Here is a 20209-nt window from a genome sequence, read left to right as displayed (position 1 = left end):
TGATGAAACTATATCCTCAACAGCTCAGATAAGAAAGAGAATTGAATTACATTGAATTACAAAGTGATCGTATGTCTGGGCTCTGTATCTCCATTACTACACTAACATCTGATGACTACATGCATGTTGTCTACAAAAATACCAGGCAACATCAGAAACTATGTGACAGTGCAGTCAATTTTACCTGTAAAATGACAACTCAGTGGTCACTGTTCAGGATTGGATGAGATACATATAAACACAGATACATCACTTGAAGAGATAACAGACCATTAACTTCCAGTGATTTTATACGGCTGGGCCTAGATGTATTCTACCCATGTCAGATTGCCTTTAAAATCAGTGGCAATGAACACATTTTGAAGGCAGTATGGAGCTTAGATGGGTTTAATTGCTCTCACTCATCTCTACCACCTTCCCAATATGCCAGAGTTTCATCCCCCACTGAGAGCCATAGTTAGATACCTAACTAGAGAGAGCCCTGTGTGCCAGTTTGTGCCCATAGCCCCTTGTCCTGTCACTAGGATCCTCTGACAGGAGCCTGGCTGTGTCTTCTGTGCACTCTTCCCTCAGGTATTTATCGATATTGCTGAGATCCCCCTGAGCCTTCCCCAGGCCCAGCACCCCCAGCTGCTCCTCACAGCAGAGGTGCTCCAGACCATCTCAGTGGCCCTATGATGGACTGTCTCCAATACATCCATGCCCTGCTCGTACCGAGGAGCCCAGCACTGGACTCAGGTGAGGTCTGACCAATGCTAACTACAGGAGGAAGACAACTCTCCCGACATGCTGGGGGACACTTTGCCTAGCACAGCCAAGAACGCTGTTGGTGTTCATAGTGGAAACACACGCTGCTGACTCATGTTCAGCTTGATCTCCCCAGGTCCTTTCCTGCAGAGCTGCATTCCAACCGGGCAGCCCCAGTACACTCCTTGCCAGCAGAGCAACCGCCTCCTGTGGGCTCACCCCACTCCCACCCGTGTCAGCGCACACGCAGAACACAACACACACAACTCCCCCCGACCGAAAGAACCCCCACAGAGCCACAAGAAAACTCCCCCTGCTCTCGCGAGACCTCCCCCTCCCCTTCTGGGTCTCACACATCACGTGAGGACGCGCGGGCGGGGCGAGTGACGTCAGAGGACATATGACCGGCCGGGGCTGTCGCCTGTCTCCCTAACGCGGTGCTGCGCCACCGCCCCCCGCTTCTTGCTGCCCTTCTGCCGCCGCCTCGCACCTCCTGCCCCGCCATGGCGCGGGCGCTGCTCGCGGCCGTCCTGCTCGGTAAGGGGGATGGGCGGGCGGGCGGGCGGCCGTCAGCGATAACCCCGGGCCCGGTAGGCCGATAGGCGGGCACGGCGCTCGGAGGCCGCTCGCTCCTCCGTACGGCTGCTCCCCTTATGGCTGCCCTCCTTCCAGCGGCGTTGAGGCGCGCGGAGCGAGGGGAGCTGAAACCGTGAGGGCAGCTTGGGGGGCCCGCAGCAGCAGCAGCAGCAGCAGCAGCAGCAGGGCGCTTCCCGAATAGCGCTCTGCCGCGGGTTGGGGATTGCGACAGCCTGGGCGGCCTCTGAGGTCGCTCCGGTGGCGGGCAGCTGTGTGACTGTTGGCCGCGTCGGGTAGGCTGGGTGTCGCTGAGGGGCCCAGCTGCCAGACCTGCTTTTGGGGTTGCTGCCTGCAGCCTAAGAGGCACCGAGCTGCTGCTTCGATGGGGGTTCATTGTGGATGGCATATGTACGGCTCCATTAGAGGCTCGCAGTTGTTTGCATTCCAGTCAGACCGCAGTTCTAAAGCGATACCACCGCTGCTGCTGTGTTCTGGGGTTGTGATAACCCTCCTCTGATCAAATAGCAACTGTAAACATAGCTCAGTCCATTTAACTGCTTAGCGTGTAATCTGTGGGCTGCTTCTGCTGTTGAAGCAACAGACAAGTTTACTTTACTACTAACAATTTACTAACAGCTGTGGCTTTATACTCATGGATACACCGCCATCACTTCTCCCTAGGATCTTAGAAGCACAGAATGTCTTCAGTTGGATGGGGCCTTAAAGATGATCCAGTTCCAACCCCCCTACTGTGGGCAGGATCCTGAGGGAGAGCTTTGTGGTGCAAACAGCGCAGATAACATCCATTTTCCTGTGCAGGACAGAGGCAGGGGCAGCAGTGAGGAGCAGCGCAGCCTTAGAGGAGCTCGTCAGGTGTTTGCAGCCCCTTAGTCATCAGAGGGAACGCTGATCAGGTTAAGGCAAGATCACAGGCGGCTGAGGGATTAGTATGGGTGGGTCCAGTGGGAAAACATTCGGCAGGGCCTTTGACTAGGGGATAAGAGATTGATATCTGCTTTTTTTTTTTTTCTTTCCTCCCTGCACATTGGTTACTCTTTCAGTTTCCTTTCACATTGAGCAGCAAGCACTAAGCTGAATATTTCACATGTCAGCGTTAAGCGTTTCCTGATGATTTTCCTGACTGATAGTGAGATGGTGATATGGAGAGATCTGTGTGCTGCTGAGCACATGTCAGCTGTGCTGTGTGTCAGGCCCAGCAGAGCTGCCTCTGCTTCTGCCGTGCCAGAGCACCAGTAGTTCTCTGTGCCAAAACACGGGCATGGCAGGGAAAACGTTTCCAAAAGAATCTAAGTTTAGTCAGACATTGATTGATTCAGTGTCAGTGAGTAAATAATGTCTGAGATCCAGGGGGAAATAATGAGATAAAGGTGCCATGATGCTGGCTCAGGATTATTGATGCACAGTCCTCGTGCTCTAATTGCACAACCCTCGTCTGAAGGGGAATTTCAAACTTTGCTACCAGTGTATTTTGCTGTTTGTACTTGCATTGAATGTACTGATTACAAGAGCTTCGGTAACAGGCCAAAACGCTCCTTGGGAATGGCAGCTTACAGGGAGAGAAGCTTAGCTAACAAATTATAGCTGCTAAATAATCTGCTGTTATACTATTTTCCTGAGTCTTGGGATTGCTAGTTATATGTGACTGTGTACTGAATGATTTTCATGACATGCAACTGCTTATATATTGTGCAACTTCTGAAATGTGGCTTTATCAAACGCTGCCCTTAACTATTGTGCTTGCTTGATGGCTTCTTTGAGTGTATTGGCACAGTGTTAAGTGACCTGAATGTGAATGTGGGTGCCAGGTCTGTCACCACGTGATGGTTTGCTCAGTCCTGACTCGTGCAGCTCTTCTGGCTCACAAGGCCACGGCTCTGCCAGCTTCTGTCACACTGTTTGTCCGAGGCATGCTCCTTAGCTTTCTGCTTAGCCCGGCTTAAAGGTTTCACTTTTTGTGGTACCTACTTCCAGATTGTTCTGCAGTGAGTAGGATGGCTTCTAATCATGTTTGCTATGCGTCTGACTTCAAGGTGCACTGACGTCCTGCTGAATCTGAGAGCAGCAGCGTCTTTGCCCTCTCTGTCACCTGGCGCCAGTGCTGCTCTCCAAGGGTGAGAGCAGGGGCAGTGCCTCTGCCAGCAGTGGATGGAGTTTCAGACGTGGCTCAGCATTGCACAGGGGTATGTGGCTTAGCTGCTGCTTCTCCAGTGTGGGCTTGGGGATACGGTCCTTATTTAATTATTGGGGCTGTCAGCTTTGTTGAGAGACATGTTAGCTGTGTAGCATGCCACGGCAGTGCTAGGCAGTGCAAGTGCTAAAGGAACTCACACAAGTGCTGGGATGCCTCGCCATGGTGGGTCAGCCCTCCTGCAGGACTTGTGGCATCAGCCACTGTAGAGCTCTCGCGACTTCCTTCCTCTAGACTGTAAACCATAAGAAGCTTCATGTGACTAAGCTGAATGCAACTATCTGGCCAAATGGCAAGCGTACAGCTGCAAAGGATCCTTACTATTATAATGCTCCTATGCTGTTGTGTTTATGAAGGCAGAGGTCATTCATCCACCTGCGTGTTTGAATTGAGAAACAAGATGTCAACTATCTTAATGTAAATCAGCAGTGCTGAAAAGGTAGTCTGAGATTGACTGTATGAATTCATCCCTGCAAGTTGGCAGGGATGTGTCTTCTGGGCTTGGCTCTGGAATTCAGCATGTGCTGCACTGCACAAGTGCAGTTCATCCCATCCTCTCCTATAGTACTCACCCACATCCTGGAGTTGAACTCTGGTCTCCTCTTTTTTTCTCCACGGTTTACAGTGAAGCATGTCAAAACAGCAGCTGAAGTGTGCCCAGCCTTATCTCTTCCTGCTGTTGAAACCCTGCACCCAGTCTGAGTCCGTTGGTGGCAGGTAAATGCTAAGTCAGAGGGTTTTTTGAAGACTAGCTTGTCCTGGGAGAAGCAATTCATGCATCGAATCTGCTTTGTTTTCATTCGCTCCCTGGAAGCAGGAGAGTGGGTAAATAGTATGATCTTTAAAGATAAATGTATTTTTAAAGTTCTTGGTTTTCTTCTGTGCTCTCCTGAGGTTGTGTAGGTTCAGGTTCAAAGCAAGTGGTACTGCTTGCTCTTCCAATTGTTCAAGGTATCCACTTGAGAGTGGTGGTTCCATTAGAAGGTGTGATTAGTGGAGAGGATTAACTCCAGGAATTTTTCCATTCTCATTTCTGGCAAAGACATTACGAGTCTAAAGCACAAAGGTCACTGTTCTGCTCCCAGAATGGCATCGGGTTGACAGGATCCTTCCAGACCAGCAGAGGGAGTGAATTACTGGGTACTTCTGTTCAATTCTCCAATGAGAAATAAGCCTTCTCTGGATAAGAAGCAGCATTTCTTAGCTCCTTGTGTTGGTGCCCCATGGATAGCAGTGTTTCCTGTGCTCTCCATCAGGCACTGGTGTCACTTAGTGCTGCCAGTGTATCTGACTGAACTGGGATGGTTTGCTGCCCTTTCCTCGCACCAGGTAGCACAGAAATACTGCAGAAGGTTTTATTTATGCAGGAGAACGTAGTAGCAAACCCCAAATTGTATACAAGTAGCTTTGGTTTGCTGTCCTTATCAGTGGTGGTTGTTTCTAATGCAACTTGGAGACAGTGAATCATTAACTATTGTAACCGAAGTCCTCTTTGCAGGCAGCCAGTGTAAACAATTGCCATTAATAATAGGTGCTTGCTTTTTTCTAGAGCACAACAGGTATTCATCTTTCTCCTTTAATAGGTTTCCATTATACGGGAGAGTAGCCGAAGGGTTGCTGTGCTTGACCAGCAGGATTTGAATCATGAAAAGGTTGAGACCTGAATTCATCGTGGTGTGGGCAGGAATGGGTCAAGAATCCCGGCTTGCTCTGAACTGTGTTCAGAAGGCTCAGATTCAGATTGTTCAGCCGTGCCAGATTGTTTTGCAACCATTGTAGTTCTCTGTTTAAAGCAAACCGTGGTCGATCACTGAGACAGACTGTTACATAAGAAAGGAGGTTTTGATTTTCTTCGACTTTATTCCATCTTGGAGTGTTAATACGCACCACTTGTTTTTTTTTCTCATGCAGGAGTGTTAGGTAAGGACGGATGTTGGATTTAAAGCAATAGATCAGGCTGTTTCATAAACATTTCTAGCTTCGATCTTTCTTGCATGACAGGATAACCTCAGAAATGAGCTCTAAAAGGAGATAATATCTAACAATGTTTCAACTGAAAGTACGCCGCTGGAATAAATGTGAGCAGCCCTTTTATAGGAACCTACTGGAACACAAAGGAAGCACCTGGACTACACGAGGTTTCTTTGATGCGAGTGCATTTCTGGTGGTTCTTCTGCCAGATACTCATACCATTTCCAGCTGAACGAATAATGAACTTCACAAACATTGCTTTTCTTCCGTTGAGATTCTTTTGAGCTGTTGAGCTGTGGGAATCTGAAGTGCTGCTGCTGCTCTGACAGAGGTAGTGGTCAAGTAGGGTGCTGTGGTCAATTAAGAAGAACGTTCAGAGTCCAAAGAGAAGAAGCTGGAGGTTGTACCAGGTTCTGCATTACATATCAAATGACAGTGTTGTCGTGAGAAGTACGAGCAGTATTCCCAACCTGTAGATGTGTTGTAATAAAATTGTATGTTACTTTATGCAACTGAATTAGAAGTAATCCCAAGACAGATTGATTCAGCATCAGTTTGCTTTTTTGTATTCTTGACATTTTGACTGTAGGCTCTTACTATTTGTGGGCTGGCAATGATTCATGCCTTAATCACTGGTCGGAGCTGAAGCAGCCTTCTCAAACTCAACAGCTGCTTTCCTTCCAAACCCTGCGAGCTGCTCTGAGCTGGCTGGCTGGAGCAGAGAGTAGGCAGGAGCTTCTTTCCTTTAGTGCCTTCATCTGCTCCTCTGTGCTTCCCATATTCCCTCAATCTGTTCTGTGTTTCTCTCCGCTCCTGCCCTGAGATCATGGCTGTGCGTTGTGCTGCCAGCACGGTGCTTGCTCTGGTCACCGTCCTCATGAATGCCCATGTGCTTGCAGGGAAACAGCTCGATTCACTGCTTCATCGAGGTCAGCTTGCTGTCTCGTGCCCGATGTGTGTCTCTTGTTGCTCTGACACTGCAAATGCAGCAGCTGTTGAGCGGTGCTAAGGAGGGAATGGTGTTTTATGGCTTTTGTTCCACTCTAACCAGACTGGGTTTCGTATCACAGTGTGAACTTAACCTTGCAAAAATCTACTGGCTGTGCAGGTGGAATGTTTTAATGTTTGCTCAGACCACTTATTGTCTATTACCTAAACTTGTTTGAGAATGAGAATGATTTGTCAGCTGTTCACTCCCAGAATTCGTGTTCCACTCAGTGCTTTCTTTGGTACCTTTGCATTGTCTTTTGTTCTCTGAATCATCTGGATTGGGCAGGACTCATATTTTCCTTTTGGTCAGCAGCATTTCCTTAATGCTGTTTCAGTCCTTTCTTTTCCCTGCATTTCTCTTTGGAACTTGTTTTTTTTTCTTCTTGTTTCTTTTTGTTCTTCTGCTGCCCATTACTTATTTTTAGCTCTACAATCACCAAAGTCTTTTAGTAGCTATCAAACAGGCAGTCAGTGTGCATACAGGAGATGTTCATTCTGTCACATTTTCCATTGGTAGCGTTAGTTCAAAGCAGTCACAGACTGTTTTCTGCCTCTATGCTGCTTTCTATGCAGTGCTAGAAAACTTCAAGAAAGTGTGAGCAGCTCTGTTCTTGAGAAGACAAGTGCTTGGGTACCATGTAAGCAGTTCCAAATGTAAATTCAACTTGAAGGAAACTTTGCAAATTGAAACTGCTGCGTGGAGGAGCATCAATTATTTCTGGTACTGTACTGAATTGCTTTGGTCACCTTTCTGGGGGGAGATGCATTCTTGTCCTTGGAGATGAAGGAAACTGTTGCTGAGGAAGAACAACAAGGGAAAATGCTTACTGAGTGCCAGAGAAATTGTTTCCAGTGTGTTCCTACGACTGAAGTGCCTTCTGTGCGTGCTGATGGCCTTAGTGACCTTTTATGATAGAGTTACAGTGTCAGTGGATAAAGGAAGAGCAAGGGATGTCATCTACCTGCACTTGTGCAAAGCGTTGACACTGTCCTGCATGACATCCTGGTTGCCAAACTGGAGAAAAAGGGATGTCATAGATGGACCACTGGCTGGATAAGGACTTGGCTGAATGGTTGTACTCAGAGTTGCCATCAGTGGCTCATTGTCCCCGTGGAGACCGGTAATGAGTGGTGTTCCTCAGGGATTGGTGCTGGGACTGCTGTTATTTAATGTCTTTGTAGGTGACTTGGCAGTGAAATTGAGTGCACCCTCAGCAGGTTTGCAGCTGGCACCAAGCTCTGGGTGATGCAGTTGACGTGCTAGAAGGAAGGGATGCTATCCAGAGGGATGTGGGCAGACTTGAGAAGTGGGCCCATGCCAACCTTACGAAGCTCAGCAAGGCTAAGTGTAAGGTCCTGCACGTGGGTTGGGGCAATCCCAAGCACAGATACAGGCTGGGTGGAGAATGGCTTGAGAGCAGCCATGATGAGAAGGATTTAGGGTTGTCAGTTGATGAAAGGTTCAACATGAGCCAGCAATGCAGCTTGCAGCCCAGAAGGCCAACTGTATCCTAGGCTTCATCAAGAGAAGTGTGACCAGCAGGTTAAGGGAGGTGATTCTGCCCCTCTGCTCTGCTCTTGTGAGGCCCCACCTGGAGTACTGCGTCCAGTTCTGGAGCCTCCTACATAAGAAGGATGTGGAGCTCCTGGAGCGGGTCCAGAGGAGTGCTGTGAAGATGATCAGAGAGGTGGAGCACCTCCCCTATGAGGACAGGCTGAGAGAGCTGGGGCTCTTCAGCCTGGAGAAGAGAAGGCTCTGGGGGGACCCCATAGCAGCCTTCCAGTACCCAAAGGGAGAAAGCTGGGGAGGGACTTTTTATAAGGGCATGTAGGGACAGGATGAGGGAAAATGGCTTTAAAATGGAAGAGGGTAGATTTAGACCAGATATTAGGAGGGAGTTCTTTACAGTGAGGATGGTGTCACACTGGAACAGGTTGCCTGGTGAGGTTGTGGATGCACCCTGCCTGGAAGCATTCAAGGCCAGGCTGGATGGGGCTTTGAGCAACCTGGTCTAGTGGGAGGTGTCCCTGCCTATAGCAGGGGGTGGAATTATAGGTGATCTTAAGTGTCCCTTCCAATTCACAGCATTCTGTGATTCTACCCAGTCCAGCTGATAAAAGCCCAGTTTGTCCTGATTGCCATAATGCTATTGTGGTCCTGTAGCAAAAAGTTTTCAAGTTGTGATTTGCTTTTTAAAAACCTCTTGAGAGTGGGAAAGCCAGCTAATGGATAATCCCTCTGCTGGATCTTTTCGCTATATCAGCAGTTGAATGGATTAGCATGTTTGACTCTTTAAAGCTTATTTGCTTGTGACAAATGGAGTGGTTTGTCTTGCAGCTGCTTTTTTCAGGTTTTCTGTGAGGTGACAAAGCACTGGCAGAAAACAGAGCAGGCTTTTTGTGGTGAGGTTTGTTTTGGGTGTGTGGGGACAAAGACAATCAGGAAGATGAAGAAGAGGTTCCGCAACGAAGAGCTCTGAGCAGATGCTATTGAACACAGATGCAGGAGCACTGTCCATAGGGCTCTTAGTGCAAATGAAGTTAGGGATAACCAGCACTCTGCCAGTACACGTGCCTCAGGTGAAGGTAGTCAGTGGCAGCCCGTGCAAGTCCATCCTGCTGTCAGAGGGCAATCTTGTGCTCCTCCAACCACACAGTCCTACCCTGTACAGTCAGTAATAGCATGTGAGCTGTGCTGGTGCTCTGAGCAGAGGAGAAGCCCTGCTTTAGTCAGCAGCTCCGTCTGAGATTAGCTTAGAGCAGGCAGGAAGCCGTGACCTCTGTGTCAAGGTCTTGGCCCCCATCTTCCTCTCAAGTGCAGGGACTGTGATGGCGGGCAGGAGAGGCTTTCCTGGCAAGTGGGGCACTCTCCATCACGCTGCCTTTGGCAGTGCCTCCCAAACATCTGCAGTGAGTCCAAGCCCACTAACTGCTGCGTTCAGCTGGGTGTCTCGGTACAGCTGGAACAGAGGCTTTTTGAGGGGTTGCTGAGCAGTATAGGGCTGCAGGACCTCACGTGTTAAGTTGGTTCTGGCTGAAGCTTGCAAAATGATTGCTGTGCAGGGTGAACATGGAGTTGCTGCCTTGAACAGTGTGACTGATGGGCATGTTACAAGCTTTTCTTATGCTCCGAGGACTCAGCATGTCAACAGCTTTGCTCTGGGAAGCTTTGTCTTTTATAAATGGGGTGTTAAATATATTCTGTTGGTTATTGATGTTGGGGCTACTATGGAAACTTGGTCGTTACAGTCTCTAAACACAACTGCTGTTCAGGATGTGTTTTGCTTGGATTGAAAAATTAAAGCTTATGTGACCCCCATTTAACTACTTGTCACTCTTGCAGGCTTTTTACAGGCTTCCTCTTCATTTGACGTGAGAGATTCGACAGGCAAAGTCTGCATAATTGCTAACCTGACAGTAGCCTTCTCAGTGGAATACAAAAGCAGTGGGCAAAAGCAGGTAATGGGAGGCACTCCCTTCTTGTCTTGTGTATTTTGTACCATGTGTGGGGTCTTTTTGTAATTGTGCATTACTGAAACTCTGAACAAATATTTAAGCTTGAAAGACTGCTTCTGCGAACATTCCCCTCTGCCAGTCATGTTGCATCAACTTCTCCTTTATTACTGATGTTTCCTGTAATTAAAGAACAGGCTGCCTGAAGTTACCACAATAACAGAGGTGTAGAACTTGGACTGAAATTCCACACAAGTCCTATTGGTAGCTGAAACAACTTTCATTGTGACTGCAAATGAAAGCAAGTGCTACCAGTCTTTTTAGTAGTGAATGTGATCATTGAGAGTTACTTAGATTGACTAAATCTGAAGTGAAATGGCCACTGGCATGTAGCTGTCAAACTTCTCTGATACCCTGTGATCTGCTCCCATAGCTGATCTCTGTAGATTCCACTATGTCTGCAGGCTTGCAGTCTGTTAACAAAGTTTAACAGGAAAGCTGAGAATCTTTATTTGCAAATACTCAGCTTTTCAATTATCTCACTTTGGCATCTTTACTACTAGGCAGGAATCACTGATTATTTATAATCTTATTGAGGTTGTGTGTTTTAAGGCACTCCTGTTGAAGCTTTTTTCTAGTCATCAGGATAATCTGAAATTAAAACATCCACCTGCTTTGCCAGTGCTTATACTTTCTGTGTGTGATTGAGCTGTGTAGTCCATTTTCCAGCACCGATGGTGCTATACAGGTTTGCATTCAGATGTAACTGCTTTCATAACACGCTTTGGCTGTTTCTTGTTAAGCCGTAAAGTCAAACTTTCTAGTGAATGCTGGTTGTCTTCAGGTGTCAAGTTACTTGGCCAATATGCATTAAACTCAAAGAGTTATATCCAAACTGCACAGACTGCCATTTGCTTTTGTTCTTTCTCAGTTGCACTGCAGGAAGCAAAACTTAAAACTCTCCCATCTTTCACATGTCCAGAATTTGCCAGATTTGATTTAGCTGGTGTGGGTGCACCTGCAAATTCATAGTCTGAGTCTAAGAGGTGCTGTGAGGATGTATGGTTTTGTCCTCAACTTTCAGAGAGCATTATTCTTAGAAATCTGAGTGCCAGTAACACGCTACTCGGTATATACTGGTAAGTAAGTAGACACCTTATAATATATATGAATGTCACATGTATGTTTTGTAGCAGGTTCATAGGTTATTTGTGAATCAGTAAGGAAAAGCTGTAATGTTGTCCCTTTTGTGTGTTCTGTTTTCTTACCCCACAGTTTGCACACTTCTTTCTTCCCCAAAATGCCACATCACAGTCACACAGCTCGTGTGGTGAAGGTAACACATCTCATCCAATTCTAGCATTGAGTTTTGGAGCAGGACACTTGATAAGTCTGAATTTCTCAAAAACTCTGGATAAGTACCAAGTTGAAGAGCTAACTTTCCACTACAATCTGTCTGATGAAACTTTATTCCCTAATGCAACCGAAGGTAAAATGAAAACTTCCTCTTGTCATTATGTCACCCTTGCAGATGTAATACTGATTTGGTTCCATAAAACAGTTACATACTAATGCCGTGTGATCTTTTCACAGGAAAAGTGATGGTAGCGACACAAAAATCTGTTATTCAGGCACGTATTGGCACAGAGTACAGATGCATCAACTCCAAGTACATCCGTATGAAGCATGTAAACATTACTTTCAGCAACGTGACTTTGGAAGCCTATCCCACAAATGGCACTTTCAGTGCAAACAGTAGGTATCTCGTAACAGAAAATGTACTCGGTGGGCTAATATTTCCAATAATAGGTGTTACTTCTAAGTCTTGATTCTAGTTATTTAGGCATTTGTTGACATGAAGTTGATAGCAGAATCTTCTGAAATGAATAAACTTGCTTCAGGTTTCCTCTGGGTATGTCAGTGTTCGTGGCTGAGAGATCCAAGCACTGTGTTCCCAGGAGTTCTGTGCAGGCATCAGGGAATGTTTCTCCTGCTTGTGATCCCTTCTGGCTGTAAACACCTGCTGCTGTAGGTCAGCTGGGCACGTGGCCCAGATCCTGGTTTGGGGAGTACCTCATCCCTTTGAAGTATTACTCTCTACCCAAGTAATGTGAACTGGTTACCGTGTGCTTTGGGGAATGTAGGTGGTAGAGGACAGCTGTGAATTGGTCTGTAGGGAACAGATACCTAAAACTTCCTGTGGATAGATTTATACAAGCTGTGAAAACATTATCTCAACTGTCCCCAGAGACTTTCTGTCCTGATTTGCTTATATTAAAAGGCGTTTTAGAATTTCACTTCAGTAATGAGTAGAAAATAGACTACTTCACAGTGTATTCATGCTCTGTTTTTGTGGCAGTGTTCTTCAGTTTACATGGCTCTTGTTTGCCCGTGGCATTTTAGGGAATGTGAAGTCTTTGTCTTCTGTTAGGGCAAGTAAGATGTCTTCATCTTCTCAGGGTGACTTGGAACTCTTCTTTCTTATGCTGCTAATCCCGTTTGTGCACTTGTGAAGTTGAAAGGAATCTTAAAACCAGAGTAGTCGGTGCTGACATACAGTGATGCATTGCACAAATGCCTTCTCCAGGAGTATTTGTACTTTGTCCTGTCTCTCTGCAAAATACTTTGCCTGATGCACAGTAATACTGGAGTTGACTGTTTTTTATAGCTGCCTCACATTACTGACTCAGTTTTCAAGATGTATCGTTCTCTCAATCAGATTTTTCCCTTCAGTGAGCTAGTTTGCTGCACAACTGTGGACATGTTTGTAATTTAAATATAGTTCCTATTACTCCAGTCTTCAGAACAGTACAATTTGAAGTGTGTTGGTGCAGTTATGCAGGCATACTGGGTAAGCATGCGAGCAGTTGTGTAGGCTTTAACGCAAGCCTTGATGTTGGGCAAAGCTACTTCTACAGAACTTCAATAAAATCTGCCTATTCAGCACCACCTATTTATCATCTATTCTTACAGTCCTTCAGTTAAACTGTAAGGCAGTATTGCATGATTTTGGGTGGGTGTTCCTTATGGAACACAAGGTCATCAACATTCGCTTTACTTTCTGTCCATGGTTACTTCCTTTTTTTTTTTTAGCTTTTTTCTGTCTGGTGGTATCGCTGCCCTGATGAAACTATCGATGTTGGGAAATATTCATGACTTCATGATCTGGTGATACTGTTTGCTTTTTGTTCATGCTTCTGGCTTTGTGGTGGTTTTTTTTCACTTCCACATTGCTGTTATCCACACTACTGTGCTCAGTTTTTTCTTTTAATTAACATCTTTCCTTATTTTCTGTTAATTTCTTGAGACTGCACACAGAATTTTTGTAGGTTTTCCATTCTTACTGCATAATGAGCTATCTCCATTGCTTATTTTTAATTCAGATAGAGTTCTTACTTTATCATTTTTAATTATATTGATCCTGAAAACAACTTGTTCTTTCCAGATCAGTTCCTTCTTTCCGCTCTCAGGCTTGAGACTTCCCCATGCCTTTTGGCAGCTCGTTATTGATCAACTTGCAATCTGGAGTTCTCCTTTAACTTTTTTTGTTTACCTGCAGTTCTTTCATTAGAGGGTATTTCTGCTGGTGATCTGAGCAGTGATCACTGAAAGGAAGTAGAGTCAGTAGTCAGTGCATCTGTAATAGTAGTAGTTACTTCTGGCAGTGTATCTACAAGTTAATGACTGAGGTTGCTGCAGTGATTCTGAGTTCTGAAGAAAGAGGGCTTCAATTTTATCTGTTGGTAGAATTGTCAGCTGCTTTCCTGTAACTGTTGGAAGAAAACAAGAGCATCTTGCCTCCACATCTGTTTTGCAGAGCTAGTAGGAGCTATGCTGTAAGTTAGTTCAGTAAAAACACTAGATCAAAATTCCACCTAGAACAAACTACCACTTGAAGCCCATCTCTGCCAACTTCAGTAAGAGGCTGTATATGTTGAGGCTTTGCAGACAGTGGGAAATTGTCCATTGAAGTAGCATTTAAACTGGCTGCCTGGTTTATTTATTAGGACATCACCACATTCTGGGACCTGAACAGTATCTGATGTACTGAAAGGAGGTAGGGTTGCTCCTTCATTCATCCACCTTCTCTGTGCTCTTCCCCCTTCCACAAATAGAGTAGAAAATGGAGTAGGAGAGTTGTGCGGTGATGGAGTTTGTATGAGTTCACAAGATGTGGTTAAGTTGTATTTAGAGTTCTTTCTGAGTCATAATCAAAAGCTAGGTTGCTTTTGAAGTACAGAGGCTATTCATTACTTACCCATTATCTGCAAGATAGGTATGGACTGTGAGGCTGCTGCAGTTACTGTCATCCTTACAGAGTTGCAAGTTGTTATCCCTAAAACAGGGAGATAACTTTGGCTTGGAACAGGGAAGCCTGTGCTACCGTAATGTCTTTTCTATGACCTTTGGTTTTGGCTTAAATGCTCAATGCAGGAAGCTTCTTGGCTATCCACAAAAAGCTCAGCTCTTGCTGCCAGGTATTTGTGAATACTCTGGCAAATGAAGCCACTGTTCTACCTCTCTCCTTTTACTGTGGAAGCTGGTGCTGAAACTGAGTGAGAAGTCAGGCAGTCAGCTCAGCCCTGCACCTCAGGTGGTAGGTGGCTGTAAATACAGGAGTGCAGAGAGGATGGACATGAAACCCAAATGGGGAGGGTACAGGAGAACCCTTGCCATCAGAAACAGTGTCTTGCAATCTCATTGGAGGTGAAAGTATCACAACATTGCTGTGAGAACTCGACAGGTCCGGTATAATATTCTTATGTTACTGTGAGTATTGACACAATGAAGAAGTAGGGTTCTTGGTAGTGTACAGAGGGGAATGAGAGCAACACACCCCTGGGAGACTGCTTTTAATACTGAGCATGAGAATTACTCCTCTGCTTCTGGCACACAGCTGCCTAGGATGTCCAACAGGGGGAGTCCTTGAAGCCTTGCAGTGAGCAGACAGCAGGAATGGCTCTGGCTCTGTCAACATGGAGTCTCTTGTTTGTACTGATTTGATTGTGAAGTAAAATGATAGATATCTATCAAAAGCAGATGCAGGCACCATGAACTTCTGTAAATAACAGCAGAGGTATTATTTTCATATTCCAAGTTTTAAGAGACTATTAAACTTAGAAACGAGAGTTCAAGTAATGTTTTTGTTATTGTCATCTTTTATTAACTTCTCTTAGGAAAAGCTACTTGAAATTGTCCTCCTCTCCCTCAAGGATAAGAAAGGCAGATAATTCTGTAACTGTTTGGTGATGGCTGTATGTTTTCCTTTCTTTCCAGAGACAGAATGTAGGGAAGATATGGTCTCTACTACCACTGTAGCACCAACAACTCCAAAACACGCTACTAGCCAGGTTCCAACAACTAGCCCAGCACCAACTGCAGCACCCTCAAGCCCCGCAGTTGGTAAATACAACGTGACTGGTGCAAATGGAACCTGTGTCCTTGCCTCCATGGGGTTACAGCTTAACATCACCTATGTAAAAAAAGATGAAAAGGTACATTTTTCTTCAAAACCTTCAGATTCTTTAAAGAAGACTTGCCAAATCATTACAGGGTGTTTCTTTTCTATTAAACATTTTTTGTTTGTGTTTCTTCATAGGGTTCATCCATGATTGTTCTCTATTTAAATTGCTTAGCTTAGCTTACACTGGGGTCTAGTTAAACTCAGTAGTGCTGAAAGAGGTCATTAAGGACTTTTTTTTCTTCAGTAAGAATACTAAACTTGTCTGTCAAACCCAGTTAGTGTGCGTGGCCATTCCACAGGAGCATATTACAAAAAAAAATATGACCAGGTGGATCCTACATCAAAGATTCCATCTAAACAAGGTATCTGAACTGTTAAATAGAGGAATTCAGCCTGAGGTGCTGAAATTAAAACAGCAAAGCAATGTTGGAAGGAAAGATAATTGCCATTGTAAAACTGGACAGACTTGACAAAATTTTAGGGGACCCAGAACTGCCTGAAAATTACTACTTTAACTTCCAGCTGATACCAAAGAATATTTGACTCAACTGTAATGATGTCGTGTACTGGATTGCAGCCCTGCCCACAGCGGAGTGTTAGAACTGAATGGGCTTTAGGGTCCCTTCCAGCCCAAGCTGTTCTGTGATTCAGAGTTACTTAATTTCAAGAACTAATTTAATTTCAATGTAAAAGTGCTGTATGGATTGTGTAAATTGCAGCCTTGGTGTAGGCTCTTTGTTTCCACTGATGCTACAAAGCCTGGCTTGCCAGCCTTGTGTACAAACCTGTTTCCCATTAGCAGGTAAGGGAAAGTTATGAGCCATAATCCCAGGGATAGGAAACAACAACCAAGGCTCAGTGAACCTATGTGTTTACTGTATAGAGCTTCTGTTGTGAGCTTTTTCCCTATCCTGTGGCTTAATCTGAGTTGATGTTGGGTGACTGTGGGCAAACAAATGAAGGCTGTGAATTTAAGTTGGATCCCAGCTGATGTGTGGCCGTACAGTAGATAGCTATGTTGGCAACTGTGTTTAAGCCATGTGGTGCCATGTTCCCTGAGCTGCTTCCTGTTGCATGGCATTCCCACACAGCTGGACTGGCTGATAGCTGATCTATCAACCAAAGAGGAGGTGGTAAAATTAATTTTCCAAAGTCACAAGAGGTTTAGCTAATGTCTTAAGAGCTACTGGTGATTTGTTTGGATGTTTAGCAAGTGCATTTAATCTGCAGGACAATATAAAATCATTTACTGTGAGCAAAGCTAAAGCATTTTGTGTGGAAGTGACTTGCGAGGTGACCAACCTTAAAGGCAGCATTCTGTAGCTTGTTGCTCCCTCTGTAGTGGTGGTAACTGATGTTTTCCGTGTTGCTGGGAGCAAAGAAGTTTAGCATGGAGAAAGCAGCAGCTGGGGCTGTGGGGAGCTTCAGCAGGAATGCAGAGATGCCTGTTGTTCTTTCTCTGTGCCAGCCCAGCAGCTCTAGCACAAATTATCCCAGGTGTAACTTGCATGCATATCTGCCCTTTTGCCCTTAAAATATGTAGGTCAATACAGCGTTGTATACATGTGAGTGCAAGCAAACTAGAAGTTTTCCAATGGTGTAGTAGTATATTAGCTTCTTAAAGAATAGATATAATAATTGGTCCTCTTTTCTCATAGATGGGGTTAGATCTGCTGAATTTCATACCACATAATACAAGTGCTTCTGGAATGTGTGAGAGTACATCTGCCTTCTTGAATCTGGCTTTTGAGAAAACAAAGATCACCTTCCACTTTGTATTGGTAAGGATCTCTAGGCAAAGCGTGCCAGGTCTCTGCAGTATTTTTGATGTGGGTTTATTAATCTGGACAATTACTATAGCAAAAAAGAGCCAACTATGGGAAGGGGGATGAGTAATGACTTTGGTTTTAATACTACGATACAGAGGATTTAATTTTTAGTAACTCTTATAAGGAAGGCATATATACACATTCTGCTTGGAACAGGAATTTCTTTCCTTTGGATTGCTGAACCTGTAAAGTTTTTTACCCAAGCTGGGAACAATTGTGGTGTAGCAGAGGAATAGCCTGTGACAAAGGTTGTGTTGAACAGCGTTATTTTCAATGAAAACTACTGGTGTCTTTTTCTTTGTTTAAAAGAATGCAAGCAGTGAGAAATTCTTCCTGCAAGGTGTGAATGTCAGCACAACTCTGCCTTCTGAAGCAAAAGGTAGGGACTCTTTAAGTGTACTTTCGTGACCACTTCCTTAAATATTAAGGGTTGCCTGTGTTAAGTACGTTAGAAATGTTGGGGAGGAATGTCTTTTGAATTCAAAGCTCAGTGAGCTCCCAGCTTCTGCTTTTCAGAAATCTTTAATAAGACTTTCTCTCACACAGCTCCAACGTTTGAAGCATCGAATGACAGCATGAGTGAACTGAGAGCTACGGTGGGGAACTCCTACAAGTGCAGCGCAGAGGAGAATTTCCAGGTCACAGACAAAGCCCTTGTCAATGTATTTAATGTCCAGGTCCAGGCTTTCAAGGTTGATGGAGACAAGTTTGGGGCAGGTAAGAGGTTTACGTTTTGATACGGGGGTGGAGGGAACTGCAGTCTAATAGAAACCTAAGGCTGTAGTCAAGGAAGGAAGTGCTGTACTTAGTGTGCTGTATTGCAGGTGTTGTGGGGGTTGATAAGGTGATTGAATTGAGGCTAGTGTGACAAGTATGTAAAAAGTGGCTGGGACTTGTAACTGGGACTCGTTAGAATGAGTTAAGGAGGAGCATTAACTTTCCTTCTTAACAGTGTTCAGACAGTTGTGTGAGAGGGGGGGGAAAAGGTCTGGGAAGTTCCTTGGTGCTCAGGTTAGTGCTGTTCTTTGTGACTGTGGTTAAAGCAAAACAGCTCGAGGGAGGTGTCTGCCTGGTTAGATACCTGGACTGGTGCCTAACATAACTCTTTCTCTCTCTCTTCAGTGGAAGAATGTCAGCTGGATGAAAACAACATGCTGATCCCTATAATAGTTGGTGCAGCCCTTGCCGGTCTGGTTCTGATTGTCCTGATCGCTTACTTGATTGGCAGAAAGAGGAGCCACGCTGGGTACCAAACCATTTAATGACTTGCACTAAATTCCAGTGTAGATGAAAAGCAATTGCAAGAAGCTGGAAAAACAAACAAACAAACCACCCCTATCTCTCCCCGAGCTAAGATTGATATCGTAAGGGAACACCTTTTCTTGCAAATTGCTTCTAAAGGTCTGCTTTATTAAATGTGAAATCATCTTGCAGCATTTAACTATGCACAAAAATAACTTCTGAAAATTCTGGTGTTTAATTTTGCTAACTAGTTGAAATATTTACCCACTTAGAAACAAGCTAAAAGTGTTTGGTTTTTTTTTTTTTTAAGGATGATTTTTCTTTTTTGAATTGGCATATGGTAAAGTCAGCATAAAGATGCTAATTTACAGTGACTCAATTTCAGAGCTCTTAACAAAGGGAAAACGTTCACGATTGGCACTGCTGCCATCCAGAGATGATAACAATACTGATGGTGCATTGACAGGAATTCAGTAACAACTGACAAGATTGAAGTTGATCTAACCCCCACCTCGTCTCTAGGGTGTGTATTTTGTATTACTAAGCTTTAAACACGATGCCTGGCATATGCAGGGTGTGAACAACGCAATACTCAAACCCTACAGGAACTCTACGATTGGACAGCTCCCCTGTTTGATATTTTTGATGCTCTGGCAGCTCGTTAGGAGCTGGTACTTTTTTAAAATGGGTGTTATTTTTATTTACATTTTTTTGTAAAGTGATTTCAGTCTCTTCTGTTGGAAGGTCCAGAGAGATCCTGTTACTGCACATGTGTACAATATAGGTCTCAATCTGCTGATTCTCTTGCTTTAAACTTGGCTGGGGGGTTGTACACTTTAAGGATCAGTTCTTATGTATGCATTGCCTGTAACAATGCTAATAAAGACACTTTTTTTCTGTATACCCTTGCGTTGCTCAGCAGTTTTGAAGAGACAGTTGGCCACTTGATGCGTGCATGGTCTTGGTTTGGCTCTACTGCTGGAGCTTTGAGTCATCCTTGGTGGGGGATTGTTAAACTTGAGCTTTGTTCCTTCTTCCCCACCACAAAGGTGGGGTTTACCTGTATACAGAGGTTTGAAATGGCACTTCCTGCTCTTGTGGAGGTTGTCTTTGGAGACAGGGAAAGTTGCTGCATGTCAGTAAGCTGGAGGCTGGGGAGGATGATGCTTACATGAAATTGCAGCTTGCATAAGCACAAAGGCCTGTCCTGCTCAGCACTGCTTTCCAAAAATGGTGCTCAGATACTCAGAATGAGCGCTCCCTTTGCAATCAGCTTTTCACCATCCGTTGGGATGCGTGCCTTGCTCAGGTTTAGGTGTGTTGAACTGTATTCAGAATGACGCCTTTCTTTTTAAAGCAGGAAGGTGAGGGAAGGGATGTGGCCACGAGAGGGCTCTGTGGGGACAGAGCCATTCAACAGCGGCAGGGCTGCTGCTTTGCTTCTTCCTGCCAGGAGGTGGAAGGATGCTTGGACTTGCATTCAAGTATAGCTTTGGAGCTGGGCTGGTGCTTTGGCCTGTTAAGGAGGAAGTCTGTTTGCAGCTGGCTGGGCAAGTGCATCCTTCCCAAGAGCACAGGTATGTGAGGATATAGCATCTGCAGTGTAACCTTAGAATAAAGTAGCAGCATGGAACAAAGAAGTACAGTGTCTACTTCCAGCCTCCCCTACACAGAGTGAGAAATGTTACTTCTTCCACACTTGATTCAGATCTCTTGTTATGTGCTGCA

The 20209-nt window shown here is 45.0% G+C and overlaps 1 protein-coding gene across 2 annotated transcripts; it reads left to right on the top strand.

Moving 5' to 3' along the window:
* The first annotated feature begins 1138 nt into the window (after positions 1–1138).
* LAMP1 (lysosomal associated membrane protein 1) lies at positions 1139–19384 on the top strand. 2 transcript variants are annotated; one of them, NM_205283.3, is made up of 9 exons: positions 1139–1284; positions 9837–9952; positions 11222–11435; positions 11540–11701; positions 15224–15441; positions 17069–17191; positions 17549–17618; positions 17786–17956; positions 18362–19384. In NM_205283.3, exons 1-9 carry the CDS (start codon positions 1251–1253, stop codon positions 18499–18501), a joined length of 1248 nt encoding a protein of 415 aa, NP_990614.3. In that variant the 5' UTR covers positions 1139–1250; the 3' UTR covers positions 18502–19384. The 2 variants fall into 2 exon arrangements, with proteins under 2 accessions (NP_990614.3, NP_001384568.1); NM_001397639.1 differs by lacking the exon at positions 1139–1284 and adding an exon at positions 3203–3524.
* Positions 19385–20209: the final 825 nt, after the last annotated feature.

This window comes from Gallus gallus, chromosome 1 (genome assembly GCF_016699485.2).
Source record: "Gallus gallus isolate bGalGal1 chromosome 1, bGalGal1.mat.broiler.GRCg7b, whole genome shotgun sequence".
NCBI classification, from domain to species: Eukaryota; Metazoa; Chordata; class Aves; order Galliformes; family Phasianidae; genus Gallus; species Gallus gallus.
The sequence above is the reverse complement of the archived record's forward strand: the minus strand, read 5'-3'. Positions and strand labels throughout refer to the sequence as shown.